Genomic DNA, 22613 nt, shown 5'->3' with positions numbered 1-22613 from the left:
ATCTCTTACTTCTTGCCAACCCTCTTATCAAAAATATATTCGCATCCTTTGTCTTAATAGGCTGGAGGACAATAAAAAAAGGCCTTCATGGACGTCAGAAAGCTGTCTTCTGAGATGTCAGTCTTTTCACATGTACTGTTTTAAAGCATTCAACAGCTCTCTGACCAGTAGTGTCACAGTCTGAAATTCTTGGGAAACAATGATCTTAAATTGTGTTATTTTGGCGCATTTGTCAGGTTTTCCATCAGTACTTAACTAGCGTTTCACTGTGAGCACAGAATGTAGTAATTTTCTAGGTGGTTTCCATTCCAGATTTTCCCTATCAGTTTTACTGCTGTTCCTAGACTTTGATTGCTAATTTTTGCCCTGCGTGTGGGAGGATGTGCCACGAGAAAGAATACAAGATCTATTCTAAACCAGCAAGTAAAGAGGAAGATACATATGTTGAATGACAACAGGAAGACAAAGCAAAAGATGTCGATCATCTGACTCAATGCTGTGCCTGCTCAGATATAAATTCACAAGGTACAAGGGTCTTTCGGCTTATTTTTGGGAGAATGCAACCTGTTTTGTCATAGTTTGTCTTTTGCATCAATTTTTATGTCTGGGAACATATTCACACAATATTGACACAGCATCACAGATATAAAATTCTATTTTTTGGCTTAGATCATCTTGTAGCTCATTTCCAAAGAAAACGTACAATTGTACCATTCTATTTCTCACACCAGGACTAAGACAAAAAGGGGAATAAAAAATAATCAGTTTCCTCTGAGCACTGACAGTGGTGTACTGGGAAATGCGAGCCTAAAAATACTACTATTCAATATGCAGACCCACTCTACAGATTTCTTGTAGCTACAGATACTGGGCTGTTATCAAGAAAAATCTCTGTGGAGAAGAAACATGAATTCTAAAAGCACCAGAACCTTTGTAAGAGCACTGAGGGTTTAACCTTCATATGGCAAAAGCACAATATGGAACTAAATAGATGATATAAAAAACTCTAGTAATACACATGACCTGCTGTTGGGAAGATGTTCACGATGAGGAGAAAGGTCAATGACACAGTGATGGTCAGTGAAAGCTGCAAGAAGACATGACATCCAGTGTGGGCTTCTATTCTCTTCTGTTACCATGAAAGATAGCTTAAGGAGTGGAAGTCTTCACCAAGTCCTCCACAGCCACTGTGACAAACACTTCCTTCTTCCTCTCCCTGCCCTCTTTTGGTCATAATTGTTCCTTCAAAAAGTGACAGGGCTATTCGACTCCCTACAGAGCATTCCTACAGAGAACACCTACTGGACCTGCTCAAGGGGAGCAAGGCCCAGAGGATGGAGCACATGGCAGACAAGAGCATCCCACAGAAAACCTGGCTATCACCAGATCGTACAGAATGACTGCAACGCAGAACAGGGACTGCAGCAGTCAGTCTACCCTCAGGGATGAGGGAAGGACATTTCCCAAGGACCAGAGGTGACAGAAGAGAATTGGGCAGACTCAGCCACAGTGATTGAAACAGTCTGGATGTGAAGACTGATTTGCAAGGACAGAGGGAGCTGGAATTGAAAGAATGAATGATTTAAAATACTTTTTATTTCTATTATGCCTCACTCTGTTGCTTTGAATTCTTCCTATTTACAAAGTTGCTAGTTCATATTATAATGACACATAGTATCTTCCCACCTGAGTTTCAAAGCTTGTTGATCTTCTTTGTGGAGTTCACGGTCAAAGCAGATTCACCTTAAATGTCTGGCTGACACAGGGTCCTGCCACTGGCCATCAGCCTCTGTAATGTCTCCTCGTTATTTGCAGTATCCTGATGGACATGTTATAGATACCTGCTCAGCATGATTTTCTGGTACAACATGTGGCTGCAACCTTGGAGGACTGGAGCAATGGCTCTGAGGTATCCCACCTACAACAACTGCCTCAGACTCTCATGCTAACCAGCTAGGTGACCTGCCAGGAAAATAGTGAGCATTTCATCAAAGCCTGTCCTATGTTTCAAGAAAGTCCTTCAACACAGATACATTGCCATGAAATACTCCTTCTTAACAACATTGCATTTCATGATTAAAAGCAGCTCTAGCTATGATGAGAAAGGCAGGCGCTAACTGCTCTGAAAAACTCTACATTCAGTATTGGTATCCGGTAGAAACTTACAGCACAAATAATAGCTGAAAGCCTCAAATTATCATTTGGTGCTCTTCCTGAACCCAACCGGGAGAGGCTGCTTGGCAATTTCCAGTGCTTTCCACCAGCTGAGCCAACTAGCCCACGATCAGTGCTGAGCAACGCAACTTAACTTGCCTGTCACTGGGGGCATTTGCTGCCAACTGAGCACGCTCACACGGACAATTAGCCATGCTCAGCTAACATGGGATAACCTGTGAAGCTGCAGTAATGTTTATTTTTCCTTTCGAGCCTCATACTAAGAAGCAGTGTGAAGCAAAAGAGGTCTTGAAAACTACATGAGGGAAATCTCCCCTATAAAGGAAAAAAAAATGGGATTTATGCCCTCCCCAATTAATATTGCATATTAATACTGATAGAACACCTTGCAAAGTGACTTGTTCTGCTCTAGTCAGTTTGTAGTTCTGTGTAGACCTTGTTCTAAGAAGTGGAATTTACAGTGAATTTTTCAGAACATCCCTATTTTAGGCTTAAACTAAAAAAATTAATATATATATATATATAAAGATCTGTAATCCCATTACAATAGCTATATCGAATACACCAGAGTACTTACTACAATACAGTTAAATTAGATGAGTTCCTCATTTTGGCCATACATCACTTTTTAAAGTGAAATAGAAAAAAAGGTTGAAATAGGTTGAAATAAATTATTTAATGCTAATTTATTATCTCTATTAGAATTCTGACACTGTGCCCTATCATGGGAACATACAAATTCTGTGCATTTTGTGAGAGTACTAATGAGAATGCACTCTGGCTCTGAAATAACTTTAGTTTCAGTGATAGATATGAAAGTTACTTGAAATCAGCTTATAATTAGCTAAGATTCTTACTGTTGTGGTAACACTCATAACAGGAATGTAACTGAACATTTTGATATAGCGAAGAAATGCTGTATCCAAACTTGTAATTTTATTAGCACCAACACGCTCCTTCCCCTGCTTTCTTCATACTGTAGGTGTGACCTACCTTCTTCTTCCAAGCCAAATTTGAACAACTTTCTCCATATTCAAGACTTTTTCACTTCAGTGGGGCCTCTCCCCAACACCACAAACAAAAAACACTCCCCCAACACCATTTTCCACTATAAAAAATTCCTTATGTGATGCAAGTAATTTAAGTATTAAACGTTGAGAGAAAGGTCCTACATACTGTGTTAGAAGGTAATCTTAAGTGAAACAAAATGAAAATTTTGATTTATGAATACAAGGCTTGACACCATGCTTCCAAGAGTGGAATTACTGAGATTCTCTCCTCCCCCATCCCCCTTTTAAAAACATATCTTTGTAAATAAACACAAGTTAGCAGAAGGGGAAACTACATAGAACAAAAGCCCCAACTAACAAAAACCCAAACCAGCAAAACCCAAACAAGAACGCAAATGCTCTCTCACTTATACTTGCACATTTGCTTAAAAAAATCTTTTGCCAAAGTTTATTACACAGCCCTTACACAGCCAAAAATCAAAACAACTTCCCTTAAGCACATTGGCAGTGCTATTAAACCACAGAGACTGAGAATGGAACAAAGCCAAATCAAACTACTATTCTGATGGCATAGACAAATCCAAAACTGGAATAAAAGAGGCACAAGGCAATCAACTGTTCAAATTAGATAAGACAGACTTACGCTTGTTGTGTAAGCAGCTTCAGGATCGTCCTCTAACACTCGTGACAAACCAAAATCAGAGACTTTACACATGAGATTACTGTTGACCAAGATATTGCGGGCTGCCAGATCACGGTGTACATAGCCCATGTCTGAGAGGTACTTCATGCCAGATGCGATCCCCCGTAGCATGCCAACCAGCTGGATGACTGTGAAGTGGCCATCATGCTTCTGCAAGTAAAGATGCAAGTTCAAAGAACACAGCTACTTTTTATTAATTTTGTACTAGCGATATTAACTACAGCTCATATTTAAAATACCCATCCAGCCAACCTGCCTGCTGCGAGCTTCTTTTTCCAAGTATTTAACCTGGTCAGCAGTGCAAGCTATCCCATCTCTTATTGTGCAGTTTATCCCCCTTTCCTTCCACATTTTCCCACGCTCCACAATATTTCTACCGACAGCATTTAATATCTTTTTTCCTCAGTTACTAAGAATGCTCTCCCCAAACACTATTTTTTAATACAAGAATGAAAATGCACAGAAAAATCCTCTCTTGCACCGTGGCCTCAGGAAACAAAGCCCCCTCTTTTTATTACCTCAACCTTGATTGCATGAGGTACTGCCATTACCCCACTTACTGCTTTTTTTTTTTTTTTTTTGGTGGTGGGGGGGGCGTTTGTTTAAAAAAACCCCAAACCTGGAAAAAGTTTGGTGCTTTACTTCATGTCTGTTCTGCACCTAACATCACATAATCTCTCAACACTAGATTAAAAAGGAGATTTGGGTTGAAATTCAGGGGTCATGTAGCTTTTGCAAAGTCTTTCTGGCTGACTAAGCCTGTTAAACTCAGACCCATGAATGTATTAAGCTGCTTAACTCCTGCTGAAATCTATTGAAGTTGAACATGTAAATAAGAGTTATGTTGTTAACCACACTTGTTCATCTGGACAGTCTTGGTGGGCCTCAGTTTCCTATCCGCAACATTAAAGTTAACGCTTCTGTACCTCCTACATCAGGAGGCTCCTGAATTATGTGGCAGTGGGGACCTAGGGAGTACCTGTACAGAAAATTGATTATGGGCTCTGCCTGCCCTATCTACCATTTACAGCAGGCTGCTTACAGCAGTATTTTTGTGACCTCAGCTAGCAGACATTTAGCTTCTCATGGATTATTCAGTGAGTCAGGCTTTTATGTTAGCAGACACAGCCAAACAAAACCAAACAACGCTTCCCTGCAAGCAAGTTAACTTCCCATTTTCTGTTTCAAAACCTTCAGCACTGGGCTACAGACAAGTAGCAGTGTTCTGATCAGCACTCAGGACTCTTCTATTGCTTAGCTCATATGTTTAAACAAGATGATTTTTGTAGGTGAGAAGTTTATGATAAATTCAGTAAATTCATTAGATTCAGCAAAGCAACAGGCTGAACCATACAGATATGCTTAACTTTGCCTCTGATCAGCAAAGTATTTCAGCATTTCCGTCATGATTCAATTATTTGGGGCCTATATCTAGCTAGTCGGGATATAAACATTTAAAGAAATACGGAATTAGTACAGATGTAATTAAGGTTACCAAAAACCCCATAAATAAACAAACAAGCCACAAAACCCTAGGCATGGTGAAGTTAGTTCTGCAGATGACACTCAGCTGAGGGTCAAGACACAAGTGTGACAACCAAACATTTTACAAAAGGCCATACATACCCTGTTATATGCCTATGACATTCCCTATCACAGGCCCCTACCACAAGAATAAGGGGAGCCTCTCAGAGTCTAAAACATGCCAGTGACAGATATTTAAAAAAACACCCTTTCCATCTAGCAATTAAGCAAAGAGAGACAAAAAAAAGAATATTCTTAAATACTTTAAGCCTATTCTAATAAAGGAAGGACATGAACCCTATCCAATGTTTTATGTAACTAAGCCACATGGGATTCAGGGTTTGCTTTTTATTTAATAATTCTAAGTGTTCAATTGACTCACAATTTATTAAGCTGGTTGCAAACAGTCAATACTCTTCACACTTACCCTGTATGGATAACTATTTTTAGCTAACTGTAGAATTAGGATTTGGAACAAAGCACCTATGACTTAGTTTTGCAAAACAACCAATCAAGCCACCCCCGCAATGAAGTATCAAACAGAACCAACCCCCCAAACATCTAGATTTTACCTTCTCCTGATCATCGTTAAGAGCTCCGTTCTTTCAACAAGCCTCAGAGTCATCTGCAAAACCTCCCTTAACCTTTTGTCCCCTTGGATCACAAGCATTCATTCCTTCCTTTTTTAATTTGTGCTCTTTCAAATCTAGATCATGCTTGACTGATTTTTCATAAAAAATAACCTTTTTCTGCTCTTTCCAAATCTCAGATTTGTCTTTTCAGTATAGCAGAAATGCCTGAGTTAAAAACAATCTCATGCTTTTGCCATTCTCTCCCTCTTTCAAATTTCTTTGGGCTTCTGCCTTGACACAAAAAGTTCAAGCTTCTTATCTCCACCTTTAAAGAAATGACAGACTTGCTAACATAGCAGTTGCAATATTATTCTGTTCTCCTTCTCCCTCTGTATATTTCTCTGAATCCTCCTCTGCATCTGTTCTCCTCCATCCCGTCTCATGCTTGGTTTTTATATTATTTCATTGCCAGCCTTGCAGTTGGAGCAACTACATTTTTCCTGTCAGCAAAGCAGTCTTCTCTCTCTCTCAAGTGTCTCTGTAATCATTCTGCATCAGTTTCCATGCCAGTTGTATTCCCTTAAATCTATCAACTGTTATCTTCCCATATATCAAAATATTTGTCTGACTTAAGCTGATCAAGACAGAGAATATAGGCCATATTTAACCCTTGGAAAAGTCAACTAAGCTGATGAAATTAGGTATGAATCTGGCCTCATATTTTCAGCATTTGTAAATCCCCATGTACATCTGTGAGTTAAACCAATCCTTTGGCAACCTTCCATTGTCTCATTTCATTCGCTTGTCATATAGGGACATAAAACACTCGTCTGAATGATATGGCAGTTGTTATCCAGGGCTTTATTTTGATTCCCATGGCTTAGATTTGAAATACGCTTTTGATAGGATTCCCACTGGGGTGTTAAGGGTGTTAATCAATACTGGCAGCAGTTCAGATCTCAGTGGACTTACCACATTTATCCTATCATCCCATCAAATTTTAATCAGGCTTTAATGGCGTTGCTAAATAAACTTTTCTCAACAGCTGAGTATAGATGCAATATCTGAGTAGTTGCCAGTGCATTCATGCAGCCTTGCAAATTCCCTGAAAAAAATGTTTTTTCATTCAGCTACAGTTTGCTTTTGAAAACCTTAAGTACACAAAATATTCTCCTCCTGTTACAGACCTTTCAATAGCACTGACATATAAGGGGAGGAAGGATGCTATCCTGAGTTTCTCTCATTGCTTTTCACCCTCTAGTTTCCAGCTCCAGTGTGCACTAGTTCAGTGCTTTTCTACAAGCTCATGACATTTTTCTTCTTCAGATTTCTTCCATTTTACTACTGAGTAACCTTTTGGAAGCAGGTCATTGAATTTTTCTATATTGTTTCTGGACTTTTGTCTATTCTCAAATCCACTTCTTTCTTTGCCCTATAAGTCAGCACACTTTTATGCCCTTATATTCTGAGAAGCATACAGGATTTGCCACAGGTCCAAATATTTTACTGCAGATGATTCAGATCTTATTTTAGAAGGAGAATAGCATTGAAAACGGTGTGTCTATGTCTAACATAGATCATATTTACCAGTGACAGTTCATACTGGTCACTACATGAAAGATGTAGTTTTTGCTATACATTTATTGTTAGTATTCTACGATGCAAAGTAAATGGTAGAATTTTATCAGGATAAATCTTCCAAAATTCAAGTTGCAACTTGATATTTCCTGGAAGTACAACTCATGCTTCATATTACCATGTTTATATGCTTATATTACTGGTACTGAATGAGGTCAACTGTTTTCCTTTCTCAGCTACAGCAACAAAAAAGGGATGCCCTGGAATAACCAGGTGTCCCTGCCCACTTTGGTGCTCTGGAACGTAGCTATCACAGAATCACAGAGCTGGAAGGTACTTTGAAGTGGGATCAGATCATTTCCTCACCCTGTGTCACTCCTGACATGCTTTTCTAACCTGCACTTAAAGACCATTGAGGCAAATATTTCTTACCCTACCCACTCTGCACCACATCTGAAATAAGATGCCCACTTAAATAAGATGCCTCCCTGGAGCATGGCACTTTGACTAGCACAGATTTAAATTCCTCTTTGCAACTGCTTTTTATGCCCTTGAAGACTAAATATCTCTCTTGCCCCTTTCTTTGAGGCTTAACACAGGTTCAGTCCACAGATCTCATTTGCTCGGCAACTACTATCTTTGATTTTGTTGTGGACTCTGCCCACCCACTTCATGCAGTTCCTGAAGCATTAAGGTCCAAACAAGACACAGTACTCTGAGGCCTCGCCAATGTGAAGCAGAGAGCAAAAGTTCACAGACCTTGCAGGAGATACTCCGGTTTCTAGATTCCATTGTGGTATTTGCCATTTTTGCATCAATGTGATGCCCCTGACCTGTGGCAACCTCTAGAGTAATTTCTTCCAGCAGACTTCTTTCTGAACAGTTATTCTCTGTCCTCTACTCCATAGCTGATTATTCCATCCTTAGTGGAGTATCATGCCCTTGTCCTTACTTATTTCTAATTAGTTTTTAAAACTACTTAGTTACTAAACTATTTCTTAAATTTGTTGTGATGATTTTAAATTCTAGCTCTGTCCTGCTGTCTGCCCATGTTCCTACTCAGCTTTGCTTTGCCTGAAAATTTTGCAAGTTTAGTTGCAGTGTCAGGATCCAGAAGGTTAATGAAAATCTGGGGAAACACAAGACTGCAGAACAACCCTACTTCATGTATCTTTCCATCCAAAGCCCGTTCTCTCCATACAGTAGGTAACCAGTATAGTGTCCACCAACAGAAATTTCATGAAGACCAGATTTCTCTAGTTGCTCATAAGGATCTCATGTGAGAATTTTAAAGCCTTACTAAAATCAGGATTTATGATATCAACTGCTTCTCCCATACCCACAAAGCCTGTGCCCTGTTACAAAAGGAAACCAGACTGTTTGACATAATTTGTTCTTGACAAATCCATGTTGGCTCATACTTATCTCACTGTTATCTTTAAGGTGCTTATAAATACTTTTTTGATAATTTGTTCCAGAAATGTTACAGCAGTTGACATTAAGCTGACTGGCTTGTAATTTCTTGGCTTCTCTTTTCCCTTCTTTTGAAAGACATGGATGACATTGGCTCTGTTCTGATCTCCTGGTTTCTTATGTATTCTGCACAAATTCACAAAGATAAAGAGCACACTGAAAGTGTCCATATTACCCATCAAGTTCTTTTTGGCTTCAAATACAAGATAGTTTGTAATAAATTTCTTGTTGCTCGGTAGGAAGAATATCTACAGTGATTAAAAATACCCAGTATTTCTAAATGAACTTCTCACAGCAGTATCAGAAATACTGTTTTCTACCTCCTTTTAGCAGGGTAAAACATTGCTTGAGAACAAATGTTGACTTTGTAGCATCATCAATAGCTTCTCAGTGTAATCTTAGATCATGTAAATACATGCTGTTTACCATTTCACTATGAAGGTAACATTCATTCAAACTCAGTTTCTAATTGCTCAATTTGCTTTTTGGTTCAGAAAAAAAATACTGGTATCAGCAGTCTCCAGTGTGGGTTTTCTTCTTTACAATGTCATTTTTGAAAGCAAAATGCCACCTTTATTCTATGAGGAAAGGAATGTACCTCCAATAAATAAAAGAGCACATGAATGCTGTGTGTGAAAGCAAAAGAAGGAGTTTAGTTATCAGCTGAAATGTTGTTGCCTCTCTGGATGCAGCTAAATAACAATGAGAAGCATTTAACTTAGGAAAGGCCATCTGGTCTCTTTTCTCCAAAGGTGACTGCAGTGAGGCCATGTTAGATGCATATACAACATATACTTTACAACATTGTTTTGTACAACTTTCTACAAGATTTCATTTTTCTCTGTTCTTCCTTTCCCCCAAACTCACTAAATGTAGGTGTCTGCCACAGCATCTAAACTCTAGCTGAAAAAAGGGTAAGCCTGATAGCAAAGCTGCTCTGAGAATAACTTCCTAAAGATTACTGCATCAAAGAGCAATATATCATAATATTTTCTCCTTCTAGTAACATTATTTTTCCACACATTTTTACACTTATCTTAGCCTCTGCTAGACAGGCCTCAAGGGATTAAAATTTGGAGATGAATTCCAGGGTTTCATTTGCTGTACAGTCTGCTTCAGTTAGTGCTCTAAGGCAGTTAAGCATATTTTTTAAAGAATCTTTAGAAAATACTTTATTTGGAAGAACGAAATACATTTAACAGCATTTTAACCTACTATGCGTGCCTGTAAATGAATCTTTTTTTTACAAGTATTTTAATTTTCTGAAGTGAAAGTCACAAGTTCTTAGGTATTAAGAGGAGCATTACTATTGCAAACAGCAACAATGAACAAAGCAAGACGACCCTGTGATTACCCTAGGTAAATGAATCCCTTCCTCCTACAGCTGAGAGATTCACAAAACTGGGCAAGGCTGGAGCATCTTTCAAACCTAAATATCCATCTCTTCAGGGTACAGTTAAGGGAAAATGCTGCAAGCCCTGAGGAGCTTGCTTTCCCACCTTGATCCCTGGAGAGTGCGCGTTCCCTTCCTAATAAAGAAGGGTGAGAAAATACAGTGCAGTGGATACAGCTGATAGATTATTTTAGTATCAGGCCTGCTACAGAACCTGCTGCAGTACCATGAGTTCTCATGTGTTTAATATTGCTGTGTCCCTGGTTCTTGCCTCACTGCACTGACTCTTGGTTAGCACACCTTGGACACTTAGCAGGAATAAAACACTGACAGTAGTCTGCTAGTCTGCCGCTGCAGAAGAATACTGAAAGAAGTTAAAGTACTCTGGTGATAGTTTTTTGGTTCATTTTACATGATTCTATATAACTAACTACAAACAAACATCCCCAAAAGTCAGCTTCTAGATGCGTTCCTTTTCTGTGGTTTAAATCCACGCCCCTACTGAACGTGGATGAGGAGGGTGAGCGCAGACAACAGCCAGCAGATGCTGTCCAGGTGTCATTCTGTGCAACTGAACCCAAGAAGTAGTAGCCCCACAAGCACACAAGCCACCTAACCTCCTAATCACCCCGTTCCTGTCTATGTGATGCTAAATCCAATTATTTTAGCCAAGAATGACCCTTTAGAAGTAGCTGTGAGAACAGCAGATGAGATTTAACTCCTAATAGCTCCATAAATCTGTGAAGCATCTACTTAGAGAGTGGGCTAAGTGGAGGAGGGTGTGTCAGGGTGAAAGCACCAACCTCAGGGCAAAGGACTTTTATAGGAATTGTTGCAATCATCTGACAGGCAAGACTGAGGGAAATGTTGCGGTGTCCAGCACAAACAGTGAGGGAGTGAAACTGGGATTCAGACCTGTGTTATATTACGGTATCACCCTCTGAACTGCTGCATGGACTTGGGTGCAATGTGGCACTCATCTCCCATTTTTCCTCAGCAAAATGGGATTGCATTTATGTCATGTATGAAGACTGCAAGATCACCAAGCGGTGGTTCAGTACCCATGTGGTTTACTTAGTCATGGCCATGCTCAGAGAACAGGCATCTCAAACCCACAGCAATGGCAAACTGCTTGCTAAAAAGGTTTCGTGGTTTTTAGGCTTTTTAAAAAATTATTATTATTATGGATCTCTCTTGATTGTCTTGTCATATCTTCTACAGTCTCTATCAACATGCCTGAGCAAACATATCTGACTGCAACCATCCTATCTAACTATTAAATACATCTTTCTATCAATACAGACAGCTGCCCTTACAACTCTTTGTGTGTTTATTATTTTCCTCACATGCTTGCAGAGTAAGTGATTGCTAAGATCTCCATGACACAGGCAGGTGACTGAAACATAAAGACAATGTGTCCCATCCAAAGTCTGTGTGTGAAGTTGGTAACAGGAAATCATACCTGGATCTCCTCAATTCCCTAGCTGAAGTATTAGACACTTTCTTTCCAAGCACAGATTATTTCTGTCTGGCAGCTGTTGCGAGTAATACTGAAAGAGAAGCAGCTAGTTCCTGAGAAAACACCAAGCTGGAAGCTCACATCCTTTTTCAGAGAAATCTCTCCAAGTGTTACCAGAATGAAGTCATGTGTACCTTAGCTGTGGTCAAATGACCATTTCATTGACAGCAAATTTCAGGTATACTTTTGGGGGATGATTAACTTTCATGCTTCATTCTTATATGAGAAGAAAAGATAACTGAGTTTCATTTTATGGAAATGAGTAATTGCAAAAATAACGCAGGATTTCTGAGGAAAATTTAGTGTCAAGTGTTTCCAGCAATTTAGGATGTCTGATGGTGCACAATCACTGTCATTAATTACCATCATCTTAGAGAATTGGTTCTAATTAGCTGATGCCTTTCCACTACGAATATATCTGAAGCATCTTCATATTGCAAATGCATGCCAAATTTTTTACCCAAAAGCTCAAAGTTAGCAACCAGTATACAGGATATTTTGTGGGGTGGGGAAGACATAATCTAGCTGAGCTTGCTGTTTAATTCATAGAAATAGCAGAAAGTAAGGCACTGGTTTGGGGACTTGGTGACATAACTGCAACCAAAATACAGCACTAAATAAGATGAAGGATGAGTGTAGGCTACTGCCCTGGGATTCAGGGGAACTGATTTCATTTCTACTCTCTGTCATGCACTTTGTGCACCATACTGTGCAGGTAACTTAACATCTTGGTGCTCTGTTTCCCTGTCTGTAAAGCAACGAAGTAAGGGCTATTAAGATTTTAGGGTTTAAGGGTCAAGGGTAGTTCTACTTGGACCTTATGTTTCATGGCACAACTCATACTGGCGTGAAAGCTAATATCCCACCAAGACTGTGAGGAAGGTGATGAAAAATGTCTTCCACGAGGAGTCCTTCTTCTGGGATGCCCTCACATGGTTCATCATAGAGTCTCGCTTTGGAATTGGAACTGACCCATTTTTGCAGGCTTTTGGATAAGGACAGATTGGAGGCACGTGCTGGTTAATTTTTGTAGGTTGTGGTGTGTGTGGAAATATTTCTTATGGTGAGAAATGGATTTTTTTCCCCTCTCTGTAGAAACACTTTGCACTGTAACAAGCGATTCCTTTAAATAATAAGAAAGATAGGCTATCTTATAAGCCCTTCCAAATCTCACCACATAAGAACTGTTATATTCACTGAACAACTTTCATTAGGATTGCTAAAGATAAACCCTCTCTGCTTCTTTGCATCCTCACAAAAGCTTTTAAAAGTGTAGGCTTATATCTGCAGGAAGCAACTATTATTAATGAAGCAGCTGGATTTCTTTTAAAATAGGTTACTATGCAGCCATTTGCTTTGCTAATTATTAACAGAAATGCTGATGATATATCTACAGTGCTTTGGGATACTGAATATTATCTAAAGGCCTTTTAAAAAGCATTTTAGAAGAATAAATCATATCTGAAGAGTGAATTGAAACTGTAAAATAATATACATGGAAACCAGCTGCAGAAATTATTAGCTCACATTTCCCCCCAGCAGTTTTGCCTACAAATATATCTGATGCAAGTAAGAAGTATTGCTTTGCAGTAACATCATAATTTTGCTGATGTCAGTTTCTATTAAAGTATCCTAATAAGTAGTAACTATTCTGATAAATAAATGCATGTGAAGAATAATTGGAATATAGATATCATACTAGAGGAATTCCGAGAAAGGTAATTCTCTCTCATGAATTATTTCAGTATTTGGTTTTATTCTCTTCTATGAAATTCTGCACACGCACACACATGTGCACAGCAGAATTTCAGGCCCACCCAAGTCTTCCTGAGGCACTGCTGAAATATTACAGACCAGGGAAGGCCCAGGTACTCAAATCAGCATCAGTCTACCTGCTGCAGATGGAAAGAGAGATGAGCCAGAAAGACAACGGGGGTGATTTTTAAAACCTACTCGTTTTCTAAGAACTTGATGATATCAAACTCTCCAGAAAAATAACTTGATTTTGAGAGATCAGCAAATTCTCACCAGAAACTGTGGTGCTGGTGTGTTTCTGACAACACAGCAGATATCTGTCAGGTGTCTTGACAAAGGGAAATAAGAACATTTTTGGGAGAGTCGGTGAAGAGGACAAGAAGAAATATTAGAGAAAAAATACTATGGAATAATCAAAAGCAAAAGGAAGGGAGAATCAATGTCTAGAAATATCTAAGATAATGGCTCTGATGTACTTTCAGGGTAGTGTCCTCTGTTCCAGATGCTCTTCTCTTGTGGCTATCTCTTTTCTCAACCTGCTGTCAAACAAGTACTCTCTGTATGACTTTCTCTCCCCCTCTCCGATACAAGTCTTCTTTCTAAAGTGTTGGCTGTTTTTTTCCCTCCTGCTTATTCGTTCTTTTCTCTTAGCAGTTTCTTCCTTCTGCTATCAAATATCCTTGAATCATCATCATCATTTAGATTTTGGTGCAAATATTTTCACAGCTCCTTGTTGAACACCTTTCCTTTGCACTTTGGATACCCTTTCAAACAAGTTCACAAACTCACAGTCTCCCTGCCTCCTGCCCCCACCTTGCCTACAGGTCCACCTTTACTATTCTGCAAGATAGCAATGGCAAGGCAGTGGGCTAGTAAGGGCTGACATTTACTTTTCAAGACAAATTTGAAATACTTGACAACGAAATTATTCACACAGGGTCTTATGTCATTGGGCCTCTGGAGCATTTCCAGGGGTTCTGTTAACAAAGAGACTAGTTTAGGATAAGTTTAGCTTATGGGGGTCATCCTTTCCTTCTACTTTTCTAGGAAAAATCAAATACAATTGTGCCAACATATTATTCATGCTTTCTGTAGCCTTTTAATGTTTATTAGTGACCTTTGGGGGTTAATTAATGCCAGGACATTTCACCCATGAACTGTTTTCTAATTCAGTCTGTTGAATGTAAGTAACCATAAATAATTATAAATCAATTACTGAGTCTATTCTACACTTCACCAACCAAAAAAATCATAACAAAGTATTTTTGAAGGTGATGGAGAAAAATGAACTGCTTCCGTAAGGCTAGGCATTTGTGCTTCAATTTATCTTTTCCTTCACAAAAACACTATTTGAAATACATTTTGCTAAATATGGGAACTACTTTTGCAGAAGAAATCAATTATATTCTTAAGTTTAAATCTTTTTTTTCAGCCATGCTCTAATGTATCATTGTACCTCAGAAATGTACCCTGGGGAAAATGCTTCTATTCTTCACTAAAAATCCATGAATAACATTATGTAGGAATTAATTTATGATAAATGATTTAAAATCTTAACCTAGAATGGTGTCTTATTCAAATGTCATCAGAAAATGGCACCTCACCCGCAGAAAGGAGTCAAGGGATCCATTCTCCATGTATTCAACTACAATCATTACCGGTCTGCCTGCAAAACAGCAAAGAAACACATTAGGATTATAGACATATTATGGGGCTTTTAGAATTCCAGCTGTTATGCACAGATTGTTCACAGTAGTTAAATATGTTACATATTTTTAAAATCCTCATTTATATCACAAACACAATTCCCTGTGTTATTCTCTAAAAATTATTTTCTATCTTTTTTTTGGGTACTGCGTTAGCTGAATGTGCATCGTTCACTCTGGTGTATTCTCCCCTTAAAAAGGATGAAAGAAGAGCCTGTTATTTCCAAACAGCAATGCTTGCTGTGTAACATTCTGAAATATATTTGAGGCAAAAAAAAAAAAAATTCATAAACCATGTCCAAGAGATTACAAACTCTGTGCCATAATCTTCCACTCAAAGAAAAATATCTTAACAATTTAAGGGCATACAGATAGACAGATAGAAGGGGATATCACAAAAAAAGCTCTCCTAGATTGGATGTGCATATTAGGTGTGTATAATCCAGCAAAACTCTGAATTCATCTGTTTGTACATACATAATATATACACAATGTTACTCAAAGCTTTGATCAACTAGCACAGCTTTCCTGTATGGTTGGTTCCAGGGTGGGCTTATATCCAAACTCAGGTAAAATAACATGTTACATTTATTTCTTAAAAGAATATTCAAATCTGAAGATAAACTTTTAAACTGGGTATTTAACTAAATACCATTTCACTGTTGATACCCAGGAATAAACTACCCCTCTAGAACTGCTTGACAGGAGAGGCCCAATTAGCATGCTAATCAGGCTACACAGCAAGAAGTTTTTTAGAACTGTTCATATTACAAAGGAGCATTTCTAATATATGCAAAACTAGGGTAATGAATAAGTATGTTACTAAGATTGTGAAGGCGGTAAAAAGTCTTAAAATGGCAAACTTTTCTTTCCCTGAGAATGCCTGTCTCTTCTGGGGTTTGTGAGAAACCTGGGGTGTGCCAAGTAGTGACACCACGAGTCCGCCCATTTCACTTTCTCCATACAACACTAGCTGTTCCAAAATTTTTCAAATCCAAAGGAAGCCTTTTTCATGGCTTTTTTTTCCTTTGCCTCTCAAATTATGTTTGTGTTTGGGATGAGAAACAAACAGAGTGTTCAGCATGAGAAAGCACAGAAGGGCATTATGATTGTTCCAGCACAATTGTCCATTTCTGTACATGCTAACTTTCTGTTCAGTTTGGCTAATGGTGGAAGTGTTTATTAAACTGTCTACAATACACAATAAGCCACAACCAGGTATTTCTCCTGAGCTGCTGCAGCTAATGTTGGATTTAAAAAAGCAAATGAGCCGCTTCTCTGTTCGTCCTAGAATGTTGACCTGGAGTTCTAGGTACCCTGGTGATGCTCATTCATGTAGATCAGTTTACTCTTTCTGGAGTTCCTCACAATATTCTCTGATTTCTTCTAATAAAATTTGGGGTTCTGTCTGTATTGACCCTCATGTTTAGCTCACAGAATCACACAATCATCTAGGTTGGAAAAGACCTTGAAGATCATCTAGTCCAACCATTAACCTAACACTGACCGTTAAATGGTCCCCAATGAATAAAACAGTCCCTCATAATGTTGGCACAGTAGTACATTTTCTTCTGTGTGAAAATTCTCACATGCCTTAGTAGTCTTTTTGGATAGCCTTTCTGAAGTGTGAAGAATTACCAGTTTCTTTTTTTTAAATCAAATTTTTGGTTTCAGCTGCAGATGTGCATCTGCCACCAAATCAACTTATATCCATCTGCATCCATTGGTTATACCCTGGTTTTGCATTATAAGCTTAAATAATACATCACTTTTAAGCTCTTAGAGACCACAGAATTTTAAAAATTGTATTCTTTACTTCAGCTTGCTAATGATGACTACTTGTATAGCCTAGTCTCTTTAGTTTCAAGCACATGAATGACCTAGATTCCCTTACCTTTACCATTTGCTTACTGTCAAGGGGCTGACATGTCCATGTGATAGGGGTATTCTATAATCTAGAGAAGTAAACAAATGGCAGCCTGATGCTAGAGTATCTTACTTTACGCAGAACTCTCTCAAGAGAGTAGTAATTTCTAAATTGTTGCAGACAACAGCATCTTGCAATAAATAGGGATCTAAAGCTGGCTTTCAGATAGTGTATTTGGTCAGGCATAAGTTACTGAGAAATTTCTCTTTCTGGGTAAACAACTAAAACACCTTTTTGAAAGATCTGCATTTGAAGGGAATGAAAGATGGAGCTATTGAGCTTCATAACAACGCCCCTAGTTTCCTGTCAGTAATCCTTTGGCCCCCCTACACTTTCTGGAAGCTATTTTGTAAGGTTCTCTAGAGGTTCCTAGGCTCTCATTACATCTTTTATGCTCCTTAAATTCATATCCTTCAATGCAAATTATTTTCACACTTATTTTGTAAAACAATTTTTAATTTTTCCATGTTGTCTCACAAAACATTTCCCCTCCAAAAAACCCCCAGCAAACTGTACTTCCTTGTACTTAGACCAACAGTATGAACTAGGCTAAAGTAACTATGAAATGTATCTATATGCACTTATCTGTGGATTTTAAAAAAAGATTTCAGCATTTTTCACTGGACAATGAGTTTTTAAACTGCTTGATGTGTTCCTTTAATCACCTGAAATGATATGCCTTAACGCAAAACCAGCTTTTCCACATGACAGCACAGGAATGCCATGATCTGGTAAATACAGCAAAATAAGTAGCATTTGTCTTCAAACAGGTTGTTGTATACTGGAAGATCAGTATATCATTAAGTATTCAGGAATTTTGGTGAACAATAAATTTAGTCACTTAGGCTTTACCACTGTACATCTGTCTGTACCACTCAACATCCTACCTACATCTCAAATGAACTTGATTCAGGATTGTGTCAAGACACCACAAAAATGAACCCAGCTCCATCGCTTGATTATCTTAAGCAAAAACCTTCATTTTGGATCCTAACTCTAACTTCTCAATAATCTTCTTTTAGTATGCCAGCACTTGATAAAAGCCTTCCTATTTTGGCTGTAAGTTTAATGTATCACTAAAGATATTTACATATTGTGACAGGCAATACAGTGAGACTTTTAGTTAGCATAGTATTTGTCTTTGTAGTATCTGTAGATCAAAATTGTTTCAGCTATTGTTTCGGTTGCTTGAAGATAAAGTAAAAAAACTCTGCTACACAGCAGATTCCAGTGGGTACATTTACCATCAAAGTGGTAACACACAGGTTCTATTCCCAGTAAACAATTATTTTCCAATAATTTTATAGGTTTGCAAGTTTCATGCAAGGTTCTCTAAACATTTTATAAATGTAAGAACATCAAGTGTCAGGAAACATAAGGTAGGACACATCTTGATTTCAAAGGTGTGGCAGGAAAAACAGGTTCAGAAAATCAAGTGGTCCTCTCCATCTAGTCAGTTTAGTATACCCAACCAGGCTGTGTTTGGTTACCAATACACAATGTTGTATTTTCTTCCCTAGATCAGTACCCTGTAGAGGCACTTGAGTGATTCCATCACGAGTTCGCACTGTGTGAACAGACTCTCCAGATCACAAATGGTTGCAGGAATGGGACTAGCAGTTGTCTCTGGAGAGGCTGGTTGAGACACGAGGATGAGCAGCTGACTTTGGCACATCCAGGGGTAGAATCCAACACAGGGCATCTCAGTCCAGTTGCAAGGACAGGCAGTGGGACAGACTGGACTGCAAGCTGGGATGCCTAATCTCCAAAGAGTGACAGCCAACCCAGGGCTTGTGTAGAATAAAGTTCTTGGTAAGACAAAACGCTATGGATGACATTAGTTGATGTTAATTTCATTTTAGCTGCAAAGAGCAGACGTTATTCTCTGTACTGTGGTACAATTTGAGTCCAGAAAAGATTAAGGTCTGTGCTGAACCCTTTACAAACACAGAATACTGCTTTTGCTTTAAAGAGGACTACAAGATTGACTTTGAAAAATAATTCTGGGAGATTTCTAAACTAGCATAATGTTTGCCTCTAGACAGAGAAAAAAGACTATTACTTATATTATGAAAATCCGTGTTGCTGTCATAGTACTGAGAAAGATGCATTCTTCATCCTCAAAACAAGGCCAGGAACGAATAAATGGCAGGGGGGCAGAGAAGTCTCTGAGACAGAGGAGCAATCTTTGATTATTTTATCATGGGGTAGGCATTGAATTATTTTCCTGTATTTATGATTGCTTACACATACAAAACATGGACAACTTTACTTGAAGAAACAGGTTTAGGGACAGACAGCAGTGGGAGGCGATAGAGATGGGAGTCGGGAAAGCACTCGGGGCTCAGCAGGACGGCAGAGGCTGCAGCACAGAGCCAGCCATGCCAGCGCTGTGTGAGCCTGCTGCATGAGCACCTGTGGGAGCTCATACGCAGCCCCAGGGAACTCCGCACAGGCAAGACAGTGTGTGCCAAGAGGCACTCCTGTGACTGATGATGAGTCCCCTCTGCGGCATGGGTGCACATCACAAGACACCCAAACTCTAGTTTGAAGACTTGATCAATTCAGGTAAGTGTTTTCACACAGATACAAGCATAGGCACTGGAGAAGTATCTGAAGAAGAACCGGGTTAATTTTACAGTCAAGATCCACATAGGAGAAGGCATGGAAAAAGGACACTGAAAAAGGTGTCAGCTTGGGCTGAGGACTTGGAACAAAAGACAGAAGTCAAGAGCAGCTAGGAGCTAAGAACTGCAGATGCTGATGGAGGAGAGCACACAACTTCGTGTTTGAACTGAGGGAGGACAAAATATAAAAAGGTTTGAAGATGGATTCAGTGATAAAATCAGTCAAACAAATAATTCTTGCAGCAGTTTTAGATACCTAGCAGTGCTGGCGTAGGGAGTACTGCGAGAAAATAGACTTTTAAAGTAGAGGAATATATAGTGTTCTGAGGCCATAAGTTTCAACCCCAAATATGGATTTTGCACACTACATATATCACACTTAGCATTTGCAGCACCTTAGTGTAACAAAGTTATCATTTTACTATATACTTAAGGTCACAATATGAAATTATAATCGTATTTATACATGACATATACTGATACCATAGTCACATTCACTGTTTTCACACCTCCAGTGAAATTATAAATATTCCCAGCCCTGACACGTGTGTGGGATATTGGCTAAAGCAGCTTCCCCTCCTTGCACATGGAGTAACTCTGGCAGATCCATTTCAGACTCCCACCATCTCAGAAAGTCCGACTGAACATGCAAGAGCAGTATCAGAGCTTGGCATGATGCAGAAAAAGAACATGAGTTTAATTTCTCAGAACTTAGAGGAATCTGTAGAAGGTGCGGGGGTTATTCATTGTTTTGACGTAACTACTACCTTGTGACAAGAGGCTGACTGGTTTTGACAAGGTGACTCTTCTTCCCTAAGAAAGTTCTTGGAATTCTTCTACGCAGCTGAACTGCTATGCCATTCAGGTAAAACCAGCATACATGACAAACAATCTGTACTGATGTCATGCCATCTCAGAATATGTTACAATTTTGTATTTTCCATTGATCAATCTGCTTGACTTTTTTTTACTAAGCAGAAATGCACAAAAGAAAAAAGCCGTACATTGCAGAATAATGTTAAATACCAATTATATTTAAAACTCACATCGTATATATTTTTAGTTCTCTTTCTACTTTTTTCCCACAACACAAGATTTTGATAGTGTGTAATTTAATTGAGTGGTAGAGTGATGAATAAGGAGGAGAATTTGAAGTGTCATATCAATGACAAAATATTCAGCTTGTTGTCTCCTGTTGTCATTTTAAATAACACAGCAAAGCCCACTTTAATGAATTTTTTATGTAAGATTAATCCTCCAAAAAGAATACAGTTAGTACATGTTCATTTCTACAGTCTTTACTCACAATGAAATCTTGAATACCCATTATTGGAATAGATCTGTTTACATAAACACAGGATACTTATTCTTCCACTTTAAACAGCAAAGATTTGACTCTGTTCTCTAGTTCGTATAAGAAAATATTGCTCCATCACTTCTGCACGTCACAATTCACGTTCAGAAAATCATCTCCTTATCAGGCATTTTGTCACTCCAAAGCCATGTTCTGCTTTTGGTTCCCCACTAACTTACCTCCTGCTAAAGTTAAAGAGGTAAGACTAACAGAGCAAAATGCACAGGCACTCCCTGAGGTAGCACTGGGCATTTCAGCACCCCAATAGCGTGCAAAGCACGCACAGTAAAACTCTGTGTCCCTCACTGAAACACCCAGGGCTCGGAAGGCATTCTGAGATCTCACACTAGTTCCGTTCATTACATATCACTTCAAACAGGAGAACCACTTACCATGGCACTGCAGCTTCTTCACTCCTGCTACTAATAATGACGCATTTGTATGCATCAGGGAGAACTAATTTCAGCGAATAAAAAAAATTATATTTTTCTATAACACAAAACAAATGGAGAAAGAAAGAAAGAAAGAAAGAAAGAAAGAAAGAAAGAAAGAAAGAAAGAAAGAAAGAAAGAAAGAAAGAAAGAAAGAAAGAAAGAAAGAGAAAGAGAAAGAAAGAAAGAACGAAAGAAAGAAAGAAAGAGAAAGAAAGAAAGAAAGAAAGAAAGAAAGAAAGAAAGAAAGAAAGAAAGAAAGAAGAAAGAAAGAAAAAGAAAGAAAGAAAGAAAGAAAGAAAGAAAGAAAGAAAGAAAGAAAGAAAGAAAGAAAGAAGAAAGAAAGAAAAAGAAAGAAAGAAAGAAAGAAAGAAAGAAAGAAAGAAAGAAAGAGAAAGAAAGAAAGAAAGAAAGAAAGAAAGAAAGAAAGAAAGAAAGAAAGAAAGAAAGAAAGAAGAAAGAAAGAAAAAGAAAGAAAGAAAGAAAGAAAGAAAGAAAGAAAGAAAGAAAGAAAGAAAGAAAGAAAGAAAAAGAAAGAAAGAAAAAGAAAGAAAGAAAGAAAGAAAGAAAGAGAAAGAAAGAGAAAGAAAGAAAGAAAGAGAAAGAAAGAAAGAAAGAAAGAAAGAAAGAAAGAAAGAAAGAAAGAAAGAAAAAAGAAAGAAAGAGAAAGAAAGAAAAAGAAAGAAAGAGAAAGAAAGAAAGAAAGAAAGAAAGAAAGAAAGAAAGAAAGAAAGAAAGAAAGAAAGAAAGAAAGAAAGAAAGAAAGAAAGAAAGAAAAGAAGGAAGGAAGCAAGCAAGCTAATGATTATGCAGAAAGCAACTGAAAAAAATTGTGCTGGGTATTACATTGTTAGTCCGCACCAATA

The 22613-nt window shown here is 38.3% G+C and overlaps 1 protein-coding gene across 3 annotated transcripts in view; it reads right to left on the bottom strand.

The window, feature by feature from the left end:
* EPHA6 (EPH receptor A6) overlaps nt 1-22613 on the bottom strand; it is a 528684-nt gene that overhangs the window by 52233 nt on the left and 453838 nt on the right. For all 3 annotated transcript variants that reach the window (XM_074812331.1, XM_074812313.1, XM_074812322.1), the window contains 2 exons: nt 15307-15368; nt 3829-4038 (listed from right to left, as the gene is read on the bottom strand). In XM_074812331.1, coding sequence (XP_074668432.1) covers nt 3829-4038; nt 15307-15368 — 272 coding nt within the window. The remainder of the gene's footprint in view (nt 1-3828; nt 4039-15306; nt 15369-22613) is intronic.

This window comes from Strix aluco, chromosome 2 (genome assembly GCF_031877795.1).
Source record: "Strix aluco isolate bStrAlu1 chromosome 2, bStrAlu1.hap1, whole genome shotgun sequence".
Classification (NCBI taxonomy): domain Eukaryota; kingdom Metazoa; phylum Chordata; class Aves; order Strigiformes; family Strigidae; genus Strix; species Strix aluco.
The sequence above is the reverse complement of the archived record's forward strand: the minus strand, read 5'-3'. Positions and strand labels throughout refer to the sequence as shown.